The sequence below is a fragment of the Ursus arctos genome, unplaced genomic scaffold (assembly GCF_023065955.2).
Source record: "Ursus arctos isolate Adak ecotype North America unplaced genomic scaffold, UrsArc2.0 scaffold_34, whole genome shotgun sequence".
Lineage (NCBI taxonomy): Eukaryota > Metazoa > Chordata > Mammalia > Carnivora > Ursidae > Ursus > Ursus arctos.
The window spans coordinates 28,620,150-28,640,203 of NW_026623030.1; the positions used below are offsets into that span (position 1 = coordinate 28,620,150).

Sequence of the window (20,054 nt, forward strand, 5' to 3'; positions counted from 1 at the left end):
GCGGCAGTGGGCTCCAGGGTAAGGAAGCCCCCCAAGTGGGTCCCCAACACAGCAGTTCCCAGGACTGGTGTGGAAGGTCTGCTGTCCTTCTGGTGGGGTTCCAGCCAGGCCCCAGCCACCCATCCCCTCCCATGGGGCGACCTCTGTGGCAGCAAAGCCACACAGAAGGAAGGAGCTCTGTCTGCAGGTGGGGGCTGAGAGACAGAGAGACAGAGATAGAGGCAGAGAGAGATAGAGCAATAGAGATGGAGAGAGATAGACAGAGACAGAGACAGACAGAGACAGAGAGATGGAGAGAGACAGAGACAGACAGAGGAAAACAGAGAGATAGAGACAGAGACTGAGAGAGACAGAGAGAGATAGAGACAGAGAGAGATAGAGAGACAGAGACCAAGAAAGAGATAGAGAGGGACAGAGACAGATAGAGACAGAAATAGAGAGATGGAGAGAAACAGAGACAGAAAAAAACAGAGATAGAGACAGAGACAGAGAGACACAGAGAGAGACAGAGACAGAGAGATATAGAGAGACAGGACAGAGATGGGAAGACAGAGATATAGAGACAGAGACATAGAGATACAGACATAGAGAGACAGAGAGACAGAGAAAGATACAGAGAGAAATAGAAAGAGAGATAGAGGGAAGCCTGGGTGGCTCAGTTGTTAAGCGGCTGCCTTCGGCTCAGGGCATGATCCCAGGTCCCTGGGATAGAGCCCCACACATCGGGCTCCCTGCTCCACTGGGAGCCTGCTTCTTCCTCTCCCACTCCCCCTGCTTGTGTTCCCTCTCTCGCTGGCTGTCTCTCTGTCAAATAAATAAATAAATAAAATCTTAAAAAAAAAAAAAGAGAGAGATAGAGACAGACAGAGAGAGACGGAGATAGAGAGACGAAGAGACAGAGAGATACAAAGACAGAGAGACAGAGAAAGAGAGAGATATAGAGAGACAGGACAGAGACAGGGAGAGACAAAGACACAGAGACAGACAGAGACATAGAGATAGAGAAATACAGAGAGAAATAGAGACAGACGGAGAGAGAGAGAGAGAGAGACAGAAAGAGACAGAGAGAGAGAGAGAGAGGGAGGGAAGGAGAGACAGAGAAAGAATGTTCTCATGATGTCTTTTGAGGTTCTGAATAAAACCCCCATAAACTACCCTCAACTCTGGACTTTTCAAATACATCAGCCAACAATATTTTTTGGGTTTTTTTTTCTGAAACTGAAGTCGGTGTGGGTGGGATTTCCTGTTATTTCCAACCCCTAAGAATCACAACGGATATTACTGCTGACATCCGAAATGCATCCATTAGGGATCTGTAGCCTTTTGAAAACCTGGCATCCTTGGGAGGCATAAGGTAACATGCCTTCACGTAATTTACAATTCAGTGCAAATGACTTTTCCAGTGGATTTCCTGCGAGGAGGTTTTGATATGGACGGGGGAGAACACGCGGGTTTATCCCGCCTCTGGCTGGGAAGGAAGAAAGAGCAAACAGAAATGAGAAGACTGGAGCTTTAAAGCAGATCGTGCCGCTCAGAGGCTTTGCAGGAGCCCGTGCGGGGCGGTGTGGTTCTTCTCCACGGACCCCTGGGCTTTCTGTCTCAAGGGTCTCCGCAGGACACCAAAGTATTATGAACACCAGGGAGTCTCCTGGCACCTGTGAACCCTGGAGCTGCACAGAGACAGCCGAGGGGGGTGAGGTCCGACTTCTAGGCTGTGTCCATCTGTGGGCTGCAGGTGCACGTCTTCGAGCCCCCGTGTTTCTGCAGGTGATTTCGTGAGTCCCGGGATCCCTGGAGTCAATCTGGACAAGTGCGGACTTCTTTGCTGGTATTACAAGCATGACTCAGACTGCTCTGCACAAAGGAATCCATTCTCAGGAATGTCCAGGAAAGGCCAGCATGGTCTGGAGGGACTTGGGCTCTCGGGAGCCGGCGTGAGGACGTGGCTTCCCCACAGAGTGGCTCCGGCTTCTCTGTCGGCCCCTTTCTGGAGGCGGTACCACCTGGTGGCTACGGGAGGTCTTGTCAAGGAGGGTAGCAACAAGAATAAAGGAGGGGGACCCCTTCTTTCATGAGACTTACGCCCGACGCTCCAGAGGGCGTCACCATGGCTGGGACTGGGACCAGGTCCCTCTTGGAGCCAATGACGGCGTCTAGAGGGACACAGGGCTTTGTGGCCACCCTGGGTCACCCGGCCACTGGAAGGCACCATTTATGTTGTATGGATTAAGGGCAAAGGCACAGAGGAATTTTCTGGAGAAAACATCACTGTTATCAGAAGGAGGGCGAATGGAGGCTAGTGAGAACATTCCCAAACGCCCTTCACAGGAATCCACGGCCTCTGCTGTTACAAGAATGCGTCCCTTACCCTCGTTCCCGCCGCCCCTCGGCCCGCAGTGTGTTTCCATGGTGTGTGTCATCTGGCCGACCGCGTGCGGACCCACCCTCAGTGTTCCACTGCGTACGTCCGCGAGAACGCTTCCGTGATTCAACCCACGCTTTCTCTTCTTGCTGATTACCGCGCTGTTCACGCGTTCATTCCACACACATTTGTTAAGCGCGTACTATCTGCCCAGGGTTGTACACGACGGTGGACAGCGACGGAGGAAGAGAACCAACAGCCCTGCCCTCCCAGAACCTATATCCCCGTGAGGCAGTCAGACCATAAAGTAAAATAAAAATATATATGTGAAAATACAGGAATATATATTGACATATATAACTTAGAGGAATAAATACAATGGATAAAAAATGAGCAGGGCTGGAGAAGACGGTGTTGTGGGAACGTGTGGCAACTTAACCAACACTGCCCAGGAAATGCTGGGGAGAAGGAGAAGCCAGGGACCATGCAGCCCTGCAGGGAAGGGAGTTTGGAGCAAAGGGACCACCAGGTGTCTGAACCATCAGAGGAAAGGCAAAGACTCCCGTGTGGCTGGAACAGAGAGAACAAATGGGTTCGTAGCAAGAGTGAGATCAGAGTTCAGGCAGGTGGGCAGGCCTCAGTGTCCCTGCAATCACTTTGGCTTCCCCTCTGAGACGGGAGGGAAGCATATGGACATTTGCAGCTGAGGAACGACATCATCAGACTGACATTTTGAACTCTCTGGCTGTGGCACTGAGAACAGACTACGGGGAAGGAGGTGGCCATGGGGGAGCCCATGAGGAGGTCACTGCACGGGGCCTGGGAGAGGGATAGCGCGGGCTAGGGGGTGGCACGATGCCGTGGAGGAGGGTCGGGTCCTGGACACGTCTGCAAGGCATGGCCAACAGGATTTGCTGGGGGATTGGATGTGGGGAGAGAGAGAAATCAAGGGCTGTGCCCCTGGCAGGGCCGGCCTGCCCTGTACCCGCAGAAGGGATTCTGGAATGGGGTGAGTGGTGTGTCACAAAGCCGTCCTCCCTTCCCTTCTCTGTCTTCTCTCTAGCCAACCGCAGGACAGGGACTATGCCTCTGACTGTGGTCCTGCCATCGTGAACAGGACCTAACACCTAGTGGGGATTCAGTCGGCATCTGTCCCCTGCTTTCTGGGGGTGGGCATGCTCCCTGGAGTTCCCAGCAGAGCAGAGGGCTTAGTAGCTCCCATCCAGCACAAGCGGGGTGACTGAGCTCGGACTGCTGCTGGGACCCAGAGGGAAGGGGTCGCATGCACCTCCAGCCCTCCCGCTGCCCCCAGGCTCGGAGGAGGGGCCAGGCGGCGTTCACCACCACAGCTCTGAGCTGGGGGTGGGCAGCAGCAGCACGACAAGCCCATCCCCCGCTGACTGCAGCACACTACAAGGGGTCTGGCTGCGTGCCCCCACCAACACATCTCCCTGCACGCCTTGGCTTCGCCTCATCTGTGCATTCAATTATAAAGAGAGAGAAGAGGCCAGGAAAGAAGGGGTCCAGGGAATGTAAATGAAGGGCTGCCCCCCATGTGCCCCGAGCTGCAGAGCACTCCCAGGTTGGCCAGGGGCGTGGGGACCGTGTCTTCTCTTCCTCCCTGGGCTGGGGCTGTCAGTCACAGCTGGGGGTGACTAAGTGCATGCTCGGTCCCCCCACTGACTCTGCAGACATGCTCCACGCTATGCAATCATCCCAGAGCACAGCCGCACACTCGCCAGTCTGGGTCTAGCCCCCTTCCCAGCCCCTGCACCCCTCCACGGCCTCCCCAGAGGCCGAGACGAGGCCCCAGGCACTTGGCAAACACGAAAGGTCAGGAGCTTCACAGACCTGGCTCAGCCTCCAGAGTGGTTTCATATCCCAATCAGGGGAGGGTCTCCTGACACCAGCGACGGCCCCACCAGAATTGGCCTTGGCCACGGACTCCCGGCGGGGGGGCAGGGGGGTGTCCACTTGCCTTGATTACGTCTTCATCGGACGACCGGCACTCCACCGACGTCAGCAGGTCCGCCACTGTGCCGTCCTCCTCCACCGACACCACCTTCACCGGAACCGCCACCGTCTTGCCCGTGAGGATGGCTGTGTTCAGGATCTCCGCCTCCTGGAAGCCCAAGCACACCTTTCTGTCACACACCTGCACCTGTGCGGCCCCCTCCCCACAGAGGACCCCAGGGCCCACACCGCCCAGAGTCACCCGGGGAGAACAGACGGGGAAGGGGATCACATGGGGAGGGGCGGGAGCAAAGTTACTGTTGGTGCTGTGTTTGACCCCCCTCGCCACCTGCCGGGAGCTGTTCTAAGTCCTCTACGAGAGTGGACGTGCTGGTTTTCAGACCAGACCAACAGGCTTAGCGTTCTGTCCATTTTGCAGATGGCACAGAGAGGTTGTGGAACTTGCCCAAGGTCCCACAGCTAGGCAACAGTGAGGGTGGGATTTGAACCCAGGAAATCCAGCTGTTGAGACCATGTGTTAGCAATTCCATTATGTACGAACTCACACAAAATGATAACACCTTCAGCCATGAACTGTTGGCTAGAGGAGAAAAGTGCCCTAAAAGCAGCTGAGATTAGCACCACTCACGGCCTGTGTCGCAAGTAGGGTGCACGCGGAGGCGGAGACCCTCACTCTCAGAACTCTGTTGCCCTGGCTGTCCCTTTTCCAGGCTCTTACTGGGTCCTGGCTCTGTGTGCATCTGGAATGCTACTATGGCCCCTATGACGTGCTCAGCCCCCCTGGCATGACACATACGTGCAACACACACATTGACACACACACACGCACACACACAAACACACTCACCCAAACATGCATTTGCCTGCTCAACGCTGCCTTTGTCACTCAGCTCAAGGTGTCCCCTGGGATGTCCCCGCTTGCCCTTGTTATCTGCTCTCAGAGCCCTGGAGACACAAGCACAGAATGTCCTCTGTGGCCTCCAACACCATTGCTGTCTTACTTAGAATTAGTCAATCGGTGATCTCTCTTCCGGGCTGTGAGCTCTGTGGGGCGGGTCTGCTTTCTGCTCCCCAGTGCCTGGCACAGTGCTAGCGATACGTTATCTGCAGGACGTGTGGGTGAGGACTCGACCGGGAGGACTGGAATCCACACCCTGCCTCCCTGGTCTCCAGCTCTTAGTCCTGTGCACGGACCTGGGACCTCAGGCGGCAAGTCCCACACACTGAGCGGTGACCCTCACTCTGCACCTGTCCCAGTGCACCTCTCCCTTCTTCAGTTCCTCCCCAGGGCCCCAGAAGATCACAGGAGCCCATTTCTCAGATGGAGAACACTGAGCCCCAAGAAACAGAAGTGCATCTCATTCCCCTCTGCAGCGACTGTCTCCCCCAATCACACCAAGATCAAAGTCCCCATATAACCCACAGCCTCTGTACAACTGGCCTCCTGAATTCTTACCCATGGCGTTCTTGTTCAATGCTGGTAACTGCGGGTCAGTGGTGCCCCCGAGAGGGGCTGTGTCGGCGCAAACGCTGAGTTTCTTCTGTAGGTCTGACCTTGTTTGGCCTATGCTCGGTGGAGCGACAGCAAGACGCCAGGACGGGGGCCAGAGATACGTCTGTTAGGGCCAGGCTTGCCCAGGTTCTTGCTAATTTGATTTTCATGTGAAATCGCAAATTCCCATTTAGAAGCATGCCAGAGGAAGGAATAGAAATGTATCATCCCAACATTGCATAACTGTTTTCCTTATGTTAACTTTATATTTCTTACGTAAGATCTTATTTTTCCTTTATAGGACTCGTTCATCTTATAATTAGCTCATTTGGTTTAGATTTGAATGTGAAACTATATATATATATTTTTTCATTATTTAATTCTGAAAGAAAGACCACAGTTTGGAATGTTCCTGAATTTCAAAGACCATGCCTTATACTGTCTCAATATGCAAAAGCTTCTAAATGCCCATTGATTATACACTTGTTTTGTCCTCCTCCCTTGTGAGTTCCCAGCCTGACGTGACTTTATTTTGGGCACAAGCATAGTAAAAGAACGAAAGGATGAAGTCAGAAGGTGGTGCTACTTCCTGCCGCCGCTGGGCGGGGGACACCTGCGTCTACGTTCCTACTAAAAGGGCAGAGATCCAGGAGAACCATTCACGCTCTGGGAAGAAGCGGGAAAACGCTCCTTGACCCTCTGGTCCAAACCGGCTCATCTCGGAGGAAAGAACAGACTGGGAGCACAGCATTATGACTCTGGACACGAGTTTCAGGGAAGAAGAGAATGATTTTGCACATCTCTGGTGGAAGAGTTAAGCAGCATCTGTGCTCCAACAGTAAAATCCAAAAGGCCCTTAATGCATCCGTGCATCCGAGTCAGCTCCGTAAGGACCGACCCCGGGACTCACTGGTGAGCAGGTGCAGGCCCAGATGTTGGGGGCGCCTCTGGCTGGACGCGTCGCTCTGCCTACAGGATCTCAGGGGGATCAGTGATGGAGCTGTCAGGCATTCCCTGCCTTCTCTGTGCGTTCCCAGTTCTCTGACGTCACGAGCCCTCTCTCTGGCATCGCTCTGCTTTCTCCAGGAGGTGAATGGCATGTCTCCAGGCAAGAGGTGGTGGGAGTGCCCTGCATTGCCTTGGTTTGGGTTGCGACGTGACACACATATGCGCTGACGATCAGACCCCATAAAACCCCGGAAAGCTCAGCTGCCTTACTGCCGTGGGTCGCCCCTGTCCCAGCCCCTCAGAGCGAGGAAAGCAAGGCAGGGAGGTCTTCATAAAGCCCCATCTCAGTCCTCCCTGGGAGCTCCGTGCTCCCTTCTGTGACCTAGGCGCTGTGCATGGCACACCAGCGAGGACTCCCTGGGTGTCCCAAGCTCCACAGGACTCCAAGCTCTCCAGACGCCAGGAGGAGGCAAAAAGGGGAGGAGAAGGTGACCGTGATTTGAGGCAACCTCGTAAGAGAGGCCACAGATACTTTTCTTGGATTTCAACTCATGATCTATTGTAAGGAAACCATGACTGTTCTGATTTTGCCAGAGAAATGACAGCTCACATCTTAGTTCGGATCCCCTCTAGAAACATTCGGGGAAAGGATTCAAGGGCAGGGCAGCTTACTGGGGGGGGTGTTCAGGAAGTGTCAGTAGGGGAGTCGGGAAGAGACAGCCAGGGAGGCGTGCGTGCATCCGCCAGCTACCGCAGCGGGCAGCTGGAGCCGGTCCTGCGGGGACTGAGCCGCGTTGCAAAGCACACCACGTGTGTTATATATTTCCATATGTGGGGCTACATCCTCACACATTCCCTTGCAGGGAAATTACCTAAAATACACACCTAAAAATAGTTCTACGGAGGGGCGAGGGAGCTGGGTTATTTATACAGCGCCTCCTGAGAGCTGCTCCCAGGGCCGGCCATCCCCGGCACGTCCAGCCTGCCGTGTGCGTGGGCAAAGCAGCCGTCCCTGGTTTCCAAGGGAGCTCCTGACGGACGGTGGTCCGGAGCACTGTGCCGTGCTGGGGTGTAAGGGACGTGCACTGGGCGGAGGACTGAGGAATACAACCGAGGAGTGATGTCTCATCCGGAGGTCTGATGGATTGGAACCAGAATCAGAGGGCTTGTTTGTTTGTTTAATATCCTCATGCCTCCTGGCGTCCTGATTTTCTGCTTCGTGAACAGTCACAGACTGACGATCAGCCTTCCGAATTAATTTTAAAACGGAGGGGAGGAAGGTGATGGAGGCAGAGGAACTTCGCACCGGGGGCCTCCTGAAATGCACCCACAGGCTGATGTGTGTGTTAGACACGGTTTGTCACTCCCCTGACGTCCACCTGCCTTTCTGCCCTCCTCGCGAAATCCGAATTTTGTCTTAGGCTGCAAGATGTGCAGCTACAGTTAATGCATTTTTGGGGGGCTGTCCCTCATTTGTGACACAGTTCCGGTCCATGAGATATAAATGGAAGTCACTTGGTGAGGCTTCCAAAAATCTGGTTAAAAAAAGCAGATTCTGAAGGTTCTTTTGTGTTTTCCCTTTCTTCCTGCTGCCAAGCACAGATGATCCTGGATTGGGGGCCGCTTCTTGTTCCCCCACGGTGAGAGCATGGGGCTAAAAGCCACATGGCCCAGAGTCACGTTAGGGTCAAGGGCAGGGAAGGTGTGAAACCTCAGATGGTCACCTGACTTGGTGCCTAATAGCTTCAATGATGGAATGAGGATACCACAGTGTCTGCCCGGGTTTCGGTGAGTCAACAGTGTGGGAGAGTTTACGACAATGGCCGTTTCACCGTCCATCCTCTCTGAGTGTCTGATTAACACAGGTGTGAGTGGCAGCTGCCCCAGAGTGGACAGCGTCCCCCCAACATTCACGTCCACTCAGAACCTCAGGATACGACCTTGTTCGGGAAGAGGGGCTTTGCAGAAATGGTGAGTTAAGTTCAAATGAGGTCGTCCCAGACGAGGGTGGCCCTCCTCCAATGACCGGTGTCTTTATGAGATGAGAAGACACAGACAGAGCCCCCCAGAAGGCGGCTCTGGGAGGCATGGTCGGGGATCAGGGTGGTGCATCTGAAAGCCGTGGAACATTGAGGATGCAAACAGCCACCGCAGCTGGAAAGATAAGGAAGGATTCTCCCCAAGAGCCTTCAGAAGGAGCGTGGTCCCGCCGACACCTTGAGTTTGGCCTGGAACCTCCAGAAGGCTGTGAGAACAGACGTCTGCTGTTTTCAGCCGCCACATTGTGGTCCTTTCTTACAATGGCCCCAGGAAGCCAGTGCAGCGGCCGAGCCAAAGGGAAGGAACCTGGACACTAGCTGGATGCACCCCAACGTCAATCCTGGATGCTCCCTGCAAACGCACTGCAGAGGAAAGATGACTAAATCTTGCTTATTTAAACCTGCCGCTCTCAGATAACCGCGGTCCTGTCTGACACCACCCACCAGAAAGAGGCCCTCATGTTACTCGGGTCTTGGGCTGAAACCAGCAAATCAAATAGCTTCTTGCCACTAAGGAGCGGGGAGAAAAGCATGTTTTGCCTTCACCGTTGGGAGACCCTTGGGAGACCACGTGTCGTTTTCATACGTGGCTCTGAGACGGGGCCGCGTGTGTTGGACTAGAGGAGGAAGATTGGAAGGAATAGAAATAAATACGGTGTTCGTGGCATCGCTGCCCCGTCCTAACGGGAGCGTCCCAGGCAAGCTTCGAGCATCCCACGGGAGGGGGCAGACAAGGGCAAATGTGCCGTTAAACGAACACCGCGGGGCTCGGACGGGATGGCTGCTCCTCCCCGCGGCGTGGGAAGCTGGCGGCGGGTCGGCATCGGCGAGAGTCCCCGGGACACGGCGGCCCCCACGCCCAGACTTCACACCACTCGCTCCCCGAGAGAGGAAACGGGAAGATGGGCATTCCGGGGGGGGGGGGGAGTAGAGTTACCTGGTAACTTGTTTTACTCAGAGCCACACAAAGGAACCATTTCCTACAGTGGCCGCTAAGGAGGACGCGAGAAGGGGTGCAAGCTCGCCCCCAGGCAGGACTTCAGGGAAGCACCGAGGCACATTTCCTAATAACACTGTTTATTCTGAGTCTCTGGGATGGAGGGTTCTGTTTTTGTCTGCCCAACCTCTTCTCCGTAACAGCACATCAGAATCCTTTGGGGAAGGCATTGCTTCTCTTTGGACAGACAGACACAGCAACCCTCCCCCCGCCCGGGAGGCGGCAGGCATCCCCGAAGCCACATGGTCAGCCTCTCCCCCCACCCGGGATGGGAATTCCACTCGAGGGGAGTGGGCAGGAGCTTCGGATGCCGGGATCTCATTCCCTGTCAGCAGCGCCTGAAAACCTGTCATTTCCCTGTTATCTGCATTTCCATGAAGGGCCCGGTTCCTGCCTTTTCTCTGTGCCATCCATTCTCTGGGAGAGCGAGCCCATATTCTTTCTCTGAACTCCTTTTTAGAGGGTGGCTCTCATGTCAAGTGTTCTCAACACACACACACACACACACACACACACACACACAATTATAATAAGGGAAATTTTGTAAGGTGATGTTAACATCTGTGGCCTCCAGAGAGGGGCTAGTTTCATGGGGGTGTAAACTGATCCCCAAACTCACTGAGTTATATACACTAAGCATGCACAGTTTTGTATATGTCAACCATACCTCAAAAGTAGTTTAAAAAAATCCAAACTTAACCAGAATCAATTTCTTTTGCTTACAAGGAACCCTAATTAATAAAGATGACCAGGAAGGTGGTTCAAAGGGTTTCCTTCAAATTCTCATTGAGATGCAGACTTAGTATTTCTGAACAATTATCAACCTCAGTTGGCCAACTTGCAAATTGGATATTGCATTAGTCTGAATCTCCCCGAAAACAGAGCCAAGGACCAGCTCTAGGTGGTGGTAATTTATTTGCAAGGGGTGGGAGTGGAGTTGAGGCATGGGAAGGGGGAAAAGCCCACATGAGCTGGTGTTGTCCAGCCTGCAGCTGAGACCCCGGAAGCTAGCGTCTCCAGAGGCCTGGCTTCCCAGAATCGTCCGACTACAGGCTGGAAGCATGCACTCCCCCGGGGGTGTCAACACCACCCTTGGCAGGGCTCCCAGGATGTCAGAGAAGCCCCGGAGGAAAATGTGGAAAGTGGTCTGGTGTCACTGGAGATGGGCTGGGTCAGGGAACCATCCAGGCTGGAAGAGGGTGAAAGGCATGGGGCAGGACCCTGGAGACAGCAGCTCCAGGAAGGACTTGGGTGGTTATAAGGTTCTTGCATGTCAGGAGAGAACGCTCCCTGATAAAATCTGGGGCGAATACTGTGCTTATTTTCTAAAAAAGGAACATGCCTAGGCATTCTTGTTTGCATGGACACCCGTGGCCAGAGTTTACAGTAATTCAAACAGCAGGTTTCGGATATAATGCTTCTTCTCTTGTCTGCTTACAATCCTCAGAGAAACTAAACACTCATGTAACAAGACCCTATCAAATGCTCCACCACCATCCGCCCAGGTCCTGGGGGAATAAGGACAGACAGGTCCTGCATCAAGGTGCCACACGGACAGGCTGGACACCATCTGGGGAGCTACACTGCAAGGCTCTGGGAGCAAGCATGTTGTACACCTACCTACGATCTGCAACGTCGTTACTCCCCTCCTGATACCTCTGCAACTTCCCGTATTGCAAATATATTTGTTGCATAGAATACGTGCTCCATTTCTCACGTATTTACTCCTTACTCAAGAATATTCTGGAAACCAGTTCAGTTTTGAGAGATACCGTGTTGAGTCAAGGATCTGAGTTGCAGACAACAGAATCCGCTCTCGCTCATTTCAGCAGGAAGGGATTTGCAGAGGACTCGGCATTGTTGACGGGGCTGAAGAAACAGAGTCCGGCCGACCTCCCAAGATCAGGGTCTGGAACCACTCAGTGGGTCCACGGTGGACTTGCTGCTTCTGCCCCGATTAGGACGCGGGGAAGTCAGGCAGATTGTCTTAGATCCTTGTTGCCGCCCCCCAAATCCCATAGACTTCCTCTTCCCCGCGTCGGAGAGAAAGCACCACACAGGCACATCTAATCGGCAGAGACGCATCACAAACCTAATCCCTCAGGGACACTCTGTTCTCTGCCGGGGAGGCTGAATAAAACAGATTTTTGGAGTTTACTCAGAGAACATGAGATTTACACAGCATGGGGCTGTAAGAACAGAGAGAGAATACCTTTTGGGCAGCTACAAATGGGAGTTTTCCCTGACCTCTATCAACACGACATGCTCTGCTACCTTCCCGATGTTTAAGTACAAAAAAGGCATATTCTGCTGTCGATTAATTCTCCATAATTAAAATGTTACAATATCGGCATCGGCTACCTTCTGCTCTTGACCCACCTCCAACAACACAAGAAGTAGCACCTTACGATTCTCTGTCGACTGCAGATGGAATTCTAGGACATCAAATGTCAGGACGCAAGAAACCAGTGTTCATATTAAAACCGTATTCCACGCAGTTAAAGACGGATGCTCATATCCGGTATAAAAATGATTTTTTTTCCTCCTGTCAAATTATGTCACACTCAGAGGTGATATTTAAACTACGGGGGCCGGAATCCTAAGCTGCTACGGCATGAGTGCTGACCAGTCAGAAGAGACTCCTGGCCGATCGGTCTGGATGCCGACAGGTGTGCCGCGTGCGTGCATTCCGGTTGACAGCAAAGAAAGGCAGGCTCAGGAAATATGCCATTTGCACCCCCATATTTTCCAGGCCCCTCGAAGTTGGAGCCATGTGAACACACAGATATTAACACGTGAGGGTCCGTGTTGTCTGTCACTTTACTGGGGAAATAAGGCTTTGATGCACAATTCCCATTCCTTCTCACCAGCTGCCCCGCTGACTGAGCCTGCGGGTTCCAGACGGTGTAGCCGCAAGATGGTAGAGCCTCTGTGAGCCTGGTTACCCCGGTCGCTGTACGGAGAAGGGCTTCCTCCTGACCCACAGAGCACACGAAGTGGGAGTAGTAAATATGCTGTCTTCGTCTTAAGGCAATGAGACTTTCAGAGCAACTTGTTACTGCACTGTAACCTAATCTATCCCGACTAACACCTAACACTTTCCAGCTTCAGTTTCCAAACAATAAAAATATTCATTAAATTCTGAACTCTGCCCCAAGCCAAAACAGACCGCTCAGGTATGACAGGCCAACAAGGTTTCCCCCGCGTGCTGCATGGCTGGCCCTCACTCTCCTGGTGTATGTTGTAATGTGCTTGGGCAGACCAGCCCGACTCAGTGTGGAGACCGAACATCTCCGCAGCTTCTCTCTTCCTCAGTGTGATTTCTCAACTGTGGTTAACTTCCTAAGCCTTCAATTCATTTCCCAACAAAGATCAATAACCTTATGAATGCGGCAATGACTCGTCACCCTGTCCTTGTTATCCCAGCCTCTGCCCCCAGTGACCAACAAACACTTAGTAGACGGTGGGCTGCGGGTTCTCATTCATACCCCATGAAACGGAAATGCTTGCCCAGGACCCCAGAAATACGACATCTCCCTAGCCGTAATACTGCATAAATAACTTGTGTGCGTCGTTTATTTTACCTTTATTTGTGTTTTTTAAAAATACGGAACGCTTCACAAATTGGTGTGTCATCCTGGCACAAAGGCCAGGCGAAGCTTCTGTGCGTCGTTCCAGTTTTAGCCCAAAGTGAGCACCTGTGTGCTACTTTGAGCAAGTGGGAAGCATCAGTCAATGTGGCCTGCACTGCAAGCAAATTCAGAGACCACTCTGTTTTTAAAAGTGCGTCTCCCCTCAGCTCGTGGCTGTGTACAGTACGGAGAATCGCTGCATGTCAGCAGCCGTACCAGGGAAAATATAGTTACCCTCCCACCCACGGGGATGCCGCGAGATGCCACGCTGCTGAGCCCACACGAGGCTGGCGACGGCACGTGCCTTCCACCAGGCAGGCTGTCTTCTGGAGGCCGTAGATAACAGGCCAGATGCATGGTGCTTCTTCTTTTCTATGTGAATTAAAAATTTTTTATCAAGGTCAAGCAACCTCATTGTTAAAATGCTAGGTTTGTGAAAAGGTTTATCGTAAAATGCTGCAAAAGGCCATCTTGATCCTCATTCCTTATCCCTATTCTGTTCCCCTCGCGCACTTTTGATTCATCTAACTATCAGGAAGTCTTTGCACGCATCTCAACTACACTTTCTTGATACGGCCGGATCAGCCACTATCTGGTTTTCTGGCATGACAGCTGAAATCTCCTCTCTCTCTCCTTTCTCAACCAATGTAATTAGATGCCCATTTTGGTCCCTCCACTGGCTTTGTCACTTAAGCAAATAAACCTCTAATCAAGAGATGATGTGTTGATTCCTGAGTGCCTGTGTCCGCGGAGGCTTTGACACTCCTCCTGTGCCGTGGTGGGAGCTCTGGTGGCCCAGCCCTCAGTACACGCTGGCCTCGGGGACTCACGCCTGCATCGAGAATGGTGCGCAGGCAAGGCTGTGTTCCTTGGGAGGCTGGGCCACAGAAGGTGATCTTGCTTCTGCCGGGTTTTCTCCCTGGCGATGCTTGCTCTCAGGACTCAGCCACCAAGGTGCACAGAAGCCCAGACACATGGATGGGCCAGCGCAGGTGGTCTGGTCCACGGCCACAGCTGAAATCTCGCGCCCACCCCCCAGATGTGTCCACAAGGGAGCCTTTGAGAGGACTCCCCACCCCAGAAGAAGCCCCCGAGCTGAGTCCCATTGACCCCCAGAACCCTGACAGAAACATATGTGGCTACAGTGGCACGGCCACGGCGTGTCCCCTGGCACAGTCACAGACACCTGAAACCCACATGCACCGTATGAGCCCAGCTCCAACTCCCGTCCATTCTTCCTGCCACCCTGACTTTCCAGCTTTTCTCATTCCTAGCTGATACTTTATGCTCTCAAGGTTGATAACATCTGCACTATGTCCTGAAATATCATGAAGCCTCCCACGCTTTGTACAAAGGTTGAATCTAGAAGCTGGAAACTGGTAAGGGATCTCTGACACACACATGTAGTTCACCATGGAATGGTTCCTCAGCCCCCAGGCTACTGACGTTTGGGGCCAGATAATTCCTTGTTATCGGGCTATCGTGTGCACTTTATATATTTACCAGTACCCCTGGACTCAGCCCACTACATGCCAATAATGGCCTCCTTGCAGCTGTGACAACGGAAAATGTCTCCGGGCTTTCCAAATGTCCCCTGGGGGCGTGGGGGCAACCGTGAGAATTGGGCGGAATTGTGTCCTAGCAGTCCATCTCTTTTCCTCCTATTTCTCTGTCCGGGTGTTACTGATCACCTCTTCTTCTGCTTTTCCTTTACTAGATTCAGGGCTTGTTTTAATAAATACACACACCAAAGGACAGGAGAAATTTTTAAAATGCAGAAGCAGGAGGGAAATCCTTGACTTTCTTCCTGTTGGTGGCAGTTACAGATGCTGCTGAGCCCAGCAGACACCAGTAGAGCCGGCTGGCTGTACATGGTACAGGTACCCTTGGAAACTAAGTATACGTACATTTCCTACATTGTAGTTTTTTATGCCAGCGGAGCTTCCTATTAAAACTGATCCTAAGGTAATAAGCTCAAGGCCCAACGCAAATGCTACATCTTTTTTAATGCCTCCAGGTGGGAATAATCAGTGTTACTGTTTCCAGTTTATTGGAGATATTACATACGATAAATTAATACAGCGGCAGTAGAGCCTAGAGTGAGGAACCCTGGCTCTAGAGCCAGATGGCGTGACGTGGAACCCGATTTTCCATACCTACTAGGTCCATGACCGAGGCATGGGGACTGCACCGTGCCTCAGTCTCCCTATTTCTACAACGGGGACTGTAAACGTTTGCATGTTACTGGCTGGAAGCGAGGATTGCGTATGTGAAAGGCACTTAGAACCACGACTGTCAGGCAGTAAGAAAAGCATGTATTGGCAATGTTATGACTGTCCACTCCACCTGACCTCAGGGTTTCTTCCAGCCATGTAGCCCGGAAGCAGGAGCCAGGCAAGGGAGCCCAGCCTGAACAATGTGAGCGCCCGCTTGGCACCCTCTTGGGGCCAACTTCCCTTGTCTTAGACGATCTAAATGGAATCTGGTAGGAGCCTGGTCATGTGTCCCCACAAGGCTCTGGAATCAGGCAGCCCGGGTGCAAACCCCAGCTTTGCTACTTGCTAGTCGTGTGACTCTGCGAGTTGCTGAAACACTTGTCCCTCGTTTTCCTCGTCTGGAAAGCGGGGTTCTAAGTAGTATCTACATCGGACAGTTCTTGTGAGGGGACGTAGGTTATTGCATGCCAAGTGTTCAAACAGTGCTTGGCATGACCAATTTTTCAATAAGGTTGGTTACTATTAGTAGCATCGTAAGGCATGCAGTGACTTGTAAGGAATTCAGTATGTTCTTGGCAAGAGAAAAAATCGAGAGAGGGAAGGAGAGAAGCAGGGAGTGAGGGAAGGGGAGAGGCTGGGACACATAACCGGGTGCCGTCCTGGAGCGAGACCAGGGGGGCTGGCAGGAACCCATGCCAGCCACAGGGCGAGCATCTACCAGCAGTGACAGGACCCTGAGCACTCGAGGTGTATTTTTCGCACACAGGTTCCCCAAGCATAAGCCACTCCACTTGCTGCTCAACCAAGGAGCAATATTCTATTTCAACGCTGAAGGAAAAACGGAGGTTTTGAGGCTGAGAGACTGTGTTTTTTGAGAGGTCTGAGGAGTTTTCACGGGCGATGCTGATCGCCTGTCATTCTCACTGGCCGCGTTCACTCCAGGACGAGCCAGGGCTCTGCTGTCCTGGGTCGTGAGCTCTGTTCAGTGCCCGGTGCACATGGCTCACAATGGGAGAGAAGAATGACAGAGAGTATCATGAACTCTTGGCGGCGTTCATTCCTCATGCAAATCTGCATCAGGTTTATTTCTGAAGGGACCTCGGAGCAGGACCCCAGGGCAATGCAGCTTGGACCTTGAGCTTTTCTGCTCATTTGCACCTTTCTCATGGGAATTTCCAGAGCCCCCAGGTAAGGACACACAGGCATGTCACAGGACGGGGCAATTCTCATACAGCCTGCTCCTGTCTACACCGTCCCCGCATCCTGGCCAAGACACGTATCCTGGGACATGGCACCTGATTCCATCCACAACCAGGTGAGCCAGGATCACACACTCAATCAGAAGTAGACAACTTTAGCTGTACTGAAGCGTTGCCTTATAGGAGCAAACCCAGATGTGCACGTTTCCTGATGTTTTTGAGAGAAGCCAAGAATAGATATTTTTAGGTGAAAGCTCCCGATTTTCACATTTGGCTCACCTTTTGCAAAATCACCGAGAACTCCGAACAAACCACATTTACAGGGCGCGCTGACCTACAGGCTCCAGCTGGGGACTTCTGTCCTGGTAGATGATAATCACCCCTCACCGTGAGGTCCCTTTTGGATAAAAAGGGTGAGATTTTGATCTCTTGCCTGGTTGCCTGCACTCCCCAGCAAGGCAAGTATTTTCCCAGGACCCCGGTCCATTTCTCCGGGGTCACCCCACGGCCCCCGCTGTCTGGGAACGACGCTTCCTTTATTCTGTGCCACCTGAAGAAACTGGGTGTCACAAAAGCACCGCTCAGTTTTGCATAACTAATTTCAAATCTTATTTAGCATCAAGTTTCAGAATTAAGGAGCTAAGTGACAGCTGTTTAATTAACTCCTTAAGCTGATTAGAGCGCATTACTGAAATCCCCTCCAGGAGGAGCCCGTAACTGTGGGGAGATCCTCGGGCCAGGCTCCTGCCACTGTACACACTCCGTAAGCTGCCAATTGGCCAAGCGTTCTTGACATCCTCAAAGATGTGGTCAAATAGAGATTTTTATTTATTACATTAACTGCTACAGAAGACTCTAAGTGACAAAAATAACATGAGCTTCTTTGGAGATGCTAAGCAAACAAACTCTACATTTAAAAAAAGAGAGAGAGACAAAAGGACTCCATTGGGAGTTTCTAAAAAAGCACTTTATGGTGTGGATAAATCCCCATGTGCTCAGTTGTATTGTATTAAGGAGAGGGGTTCGGATTAACCCTCCGTCCCCACAAAATGGGCTCTCTATCCTCCTCCTGATTAAAAAGACAAAGGCATATTAACGAGTTTAAGACTTTAAGCCAATTTTATCCAAAAGATTAGTGTTTTCAAAGTGGGATTTCCAAGGAAGAGAGGCGACTACAGTAGATGCCTGACTTTAAATGTGAGTCTGGGGCTGGTGGGACATGGCGGCACTGAAGAGAATGTGCAAAATAATGGGGGGTTTTTGTTCCCTTTTAATCCTTGGCAACAGGACATGTGGAAGAATGGCAAAGACCTTCTCAGCAGGAAGAGAGGCTCAGGGAACACTCGAATTACCATCAGCCTGAATTTTCTAGAAATAGGACGTAAGTTTAACTTTTGAATTGAATTTCAGGGGATGTTTCCAGTAGGCCGGGCAGGGGTGTGGTGTGACATCCAGACTTTGTGGGTTGCTTCTGTGTGCTGAAAACTTCAGCTCCTTGCTCGAGGTATAGCGGTTTTGGGTGTGGGTGATGTTGTATTTTGGGGACAGCTTTACTGAGATATAATTCACATACCAAACAATTCACCCATTTAAAGTGTGCAATTCATTACTTTTCAATACACTTGAAGATGTGTGCAACCATCACCACAGTCTTGAAAAGAAGCCCTGTCCCCTGTGAGCATTCTCCCCTCGGAGGAGCACCCTGGCTGGGGGCCCCAAGCCGTTATTAATCTGCGTTCCATCTCTATGAACTTCCTGCTTCTGGACATTTCAGAGGCGGTGAATCATGTGACCCACGGTCTCCCGTGACTGGCTTCTTTCAAGAGGCATCACGTCATCAGGCTCCAGCCACGCTGTCGTCCGTGTCCGCACTTCACTTCTTTTAAGGCCGACTGATGCTCCTTCAGGCGGAGAACTTCCATGTCTTCCATTCTGCAAAGTCAGATCTTCTGACATGGCCCGAACCACCGTGCACTAGGGTTCTGGGCACTGAATCCAGCCCACAGAATGTTTTTGCTTCAACTGTACATACAAAATCCTTTTCAACTGATCACAATATTTAAAAATTGGGAGATATGCAAACATCTGGGTTTCTGGTTTGTCTTGAAAAATTAGAATGGGCGATTCTGTGGCAACGTTCGGTAGGCACGGAGTAGTCACTCCTCTCCCTTCCACCAAAGTTCACATCTCCTTTGTGCAACGTGGCTGGCCGTGGGTGGCTCTGAATCTGGGATGCAAACATCGCCCGATCCCGATAGCTAAAGCAAAAACGTGTGGGAGATGTTAAGGACACAGGAGTAAGTATGTGGCTTTATAACTTTCATAACTTTTTCTTTTTTCAAAGTAGGCTACTGTGTGTGTCCAAAATGATCAATCCAGAGATGCCCCGTTCTCCCTGATGAGAAAAATCTGACAATATTACAAAACGCTGTTGAGTACCCTTGATGTATATTCAAGACTGACAATTGTGGATGTCGATGATGGTTTTTAGGAGAAACTTCACTTCTTCTTTGGCTCCAAACAGCAGTTTTGGGAAACTCAGCATGAATGTTTAATTTATGTCTGTTGATAGAATCCTCTTGATATCATAAAGTATTTGCTCTTTGAAACTGGGGAGTTTTTGCCTGTAGCCTTTAACTAAACGAGCTGTCAGCCCCTTTCTCTATCACTACAGAAAAATGCATGTCAAATTGTCAAAGGCAACAGAATTTTCCGTAGGCTGGAAGAAGCCTGTTGGTTTTATGGTGAAACTAAGGAATTAATTCAGTCGGTACGGAAAGGTCATACAAAATTAATAAACATCAAAGGGCTGCTTCAGACTTCATTTGACTGACTGGACACCTAAAACTGGGTCTTGTTTAGAACCCCAGCCCTCCAGAGGGACTGTAAGTACTTCTGAGTCCTTTTTTGACCTGTAAGCCACAGGGATTTAGCCGGACTTACTGGTGGGGGGGGGGGGGAGGCGTGGAGCCGGGTCTTGATTATCTATGCTAATGAAGATTCAGTGGTGTGGTTAATCCGAAATTGTGCACAGTCCAGAAGTCATCGGCAGTTTGGCCCTGGAATACATTACGTGTTTCTTCTTTCGTTCGCCAGACAACTTCTTAATTATGTTTTTCTTAGGCTAATGCAGAAATGAATTTGTATGTCTTGAGCCCGCACTAATTAGGAATTGTGGGGGGGATGCAATTAATA

The 20,054-nt window shown here is 51.5% G+C and overlaps 1 protein-coding gene and 1 non-coding gene across 2 annotated transcripts in view; both read right to left on the reverse strand.

Annotated features, from left to right (window-relative positions):
• Nucleotides 1-20,054, reverse strand: part of TMEM132D (transmembrane protein 132D) — a 544,075-nt gene that overhangs the window by 75,900 nt on the left and 448,121 nt on the right. Inside the window, exon 5 of the mRNA XM_048221636.2 lies at nt 4,341-4,484. Coding sequence (XP_048077593.1) covers nt 4,341-4,484 — 144 coding nt within the window. The remainder of the gene's footprint in view (nt 1-4,340; nt 4,485-20,054) is intronic.
• LOC113267123 (U6 spliceosomal RNA) lies at nt 13,414-13,522 on the reverse strand. The gene has a single exon (XR_003320600.1). It is a non-coding gene; the product is annotated as a U6 spliceosomal RNA (small nuclear RNA).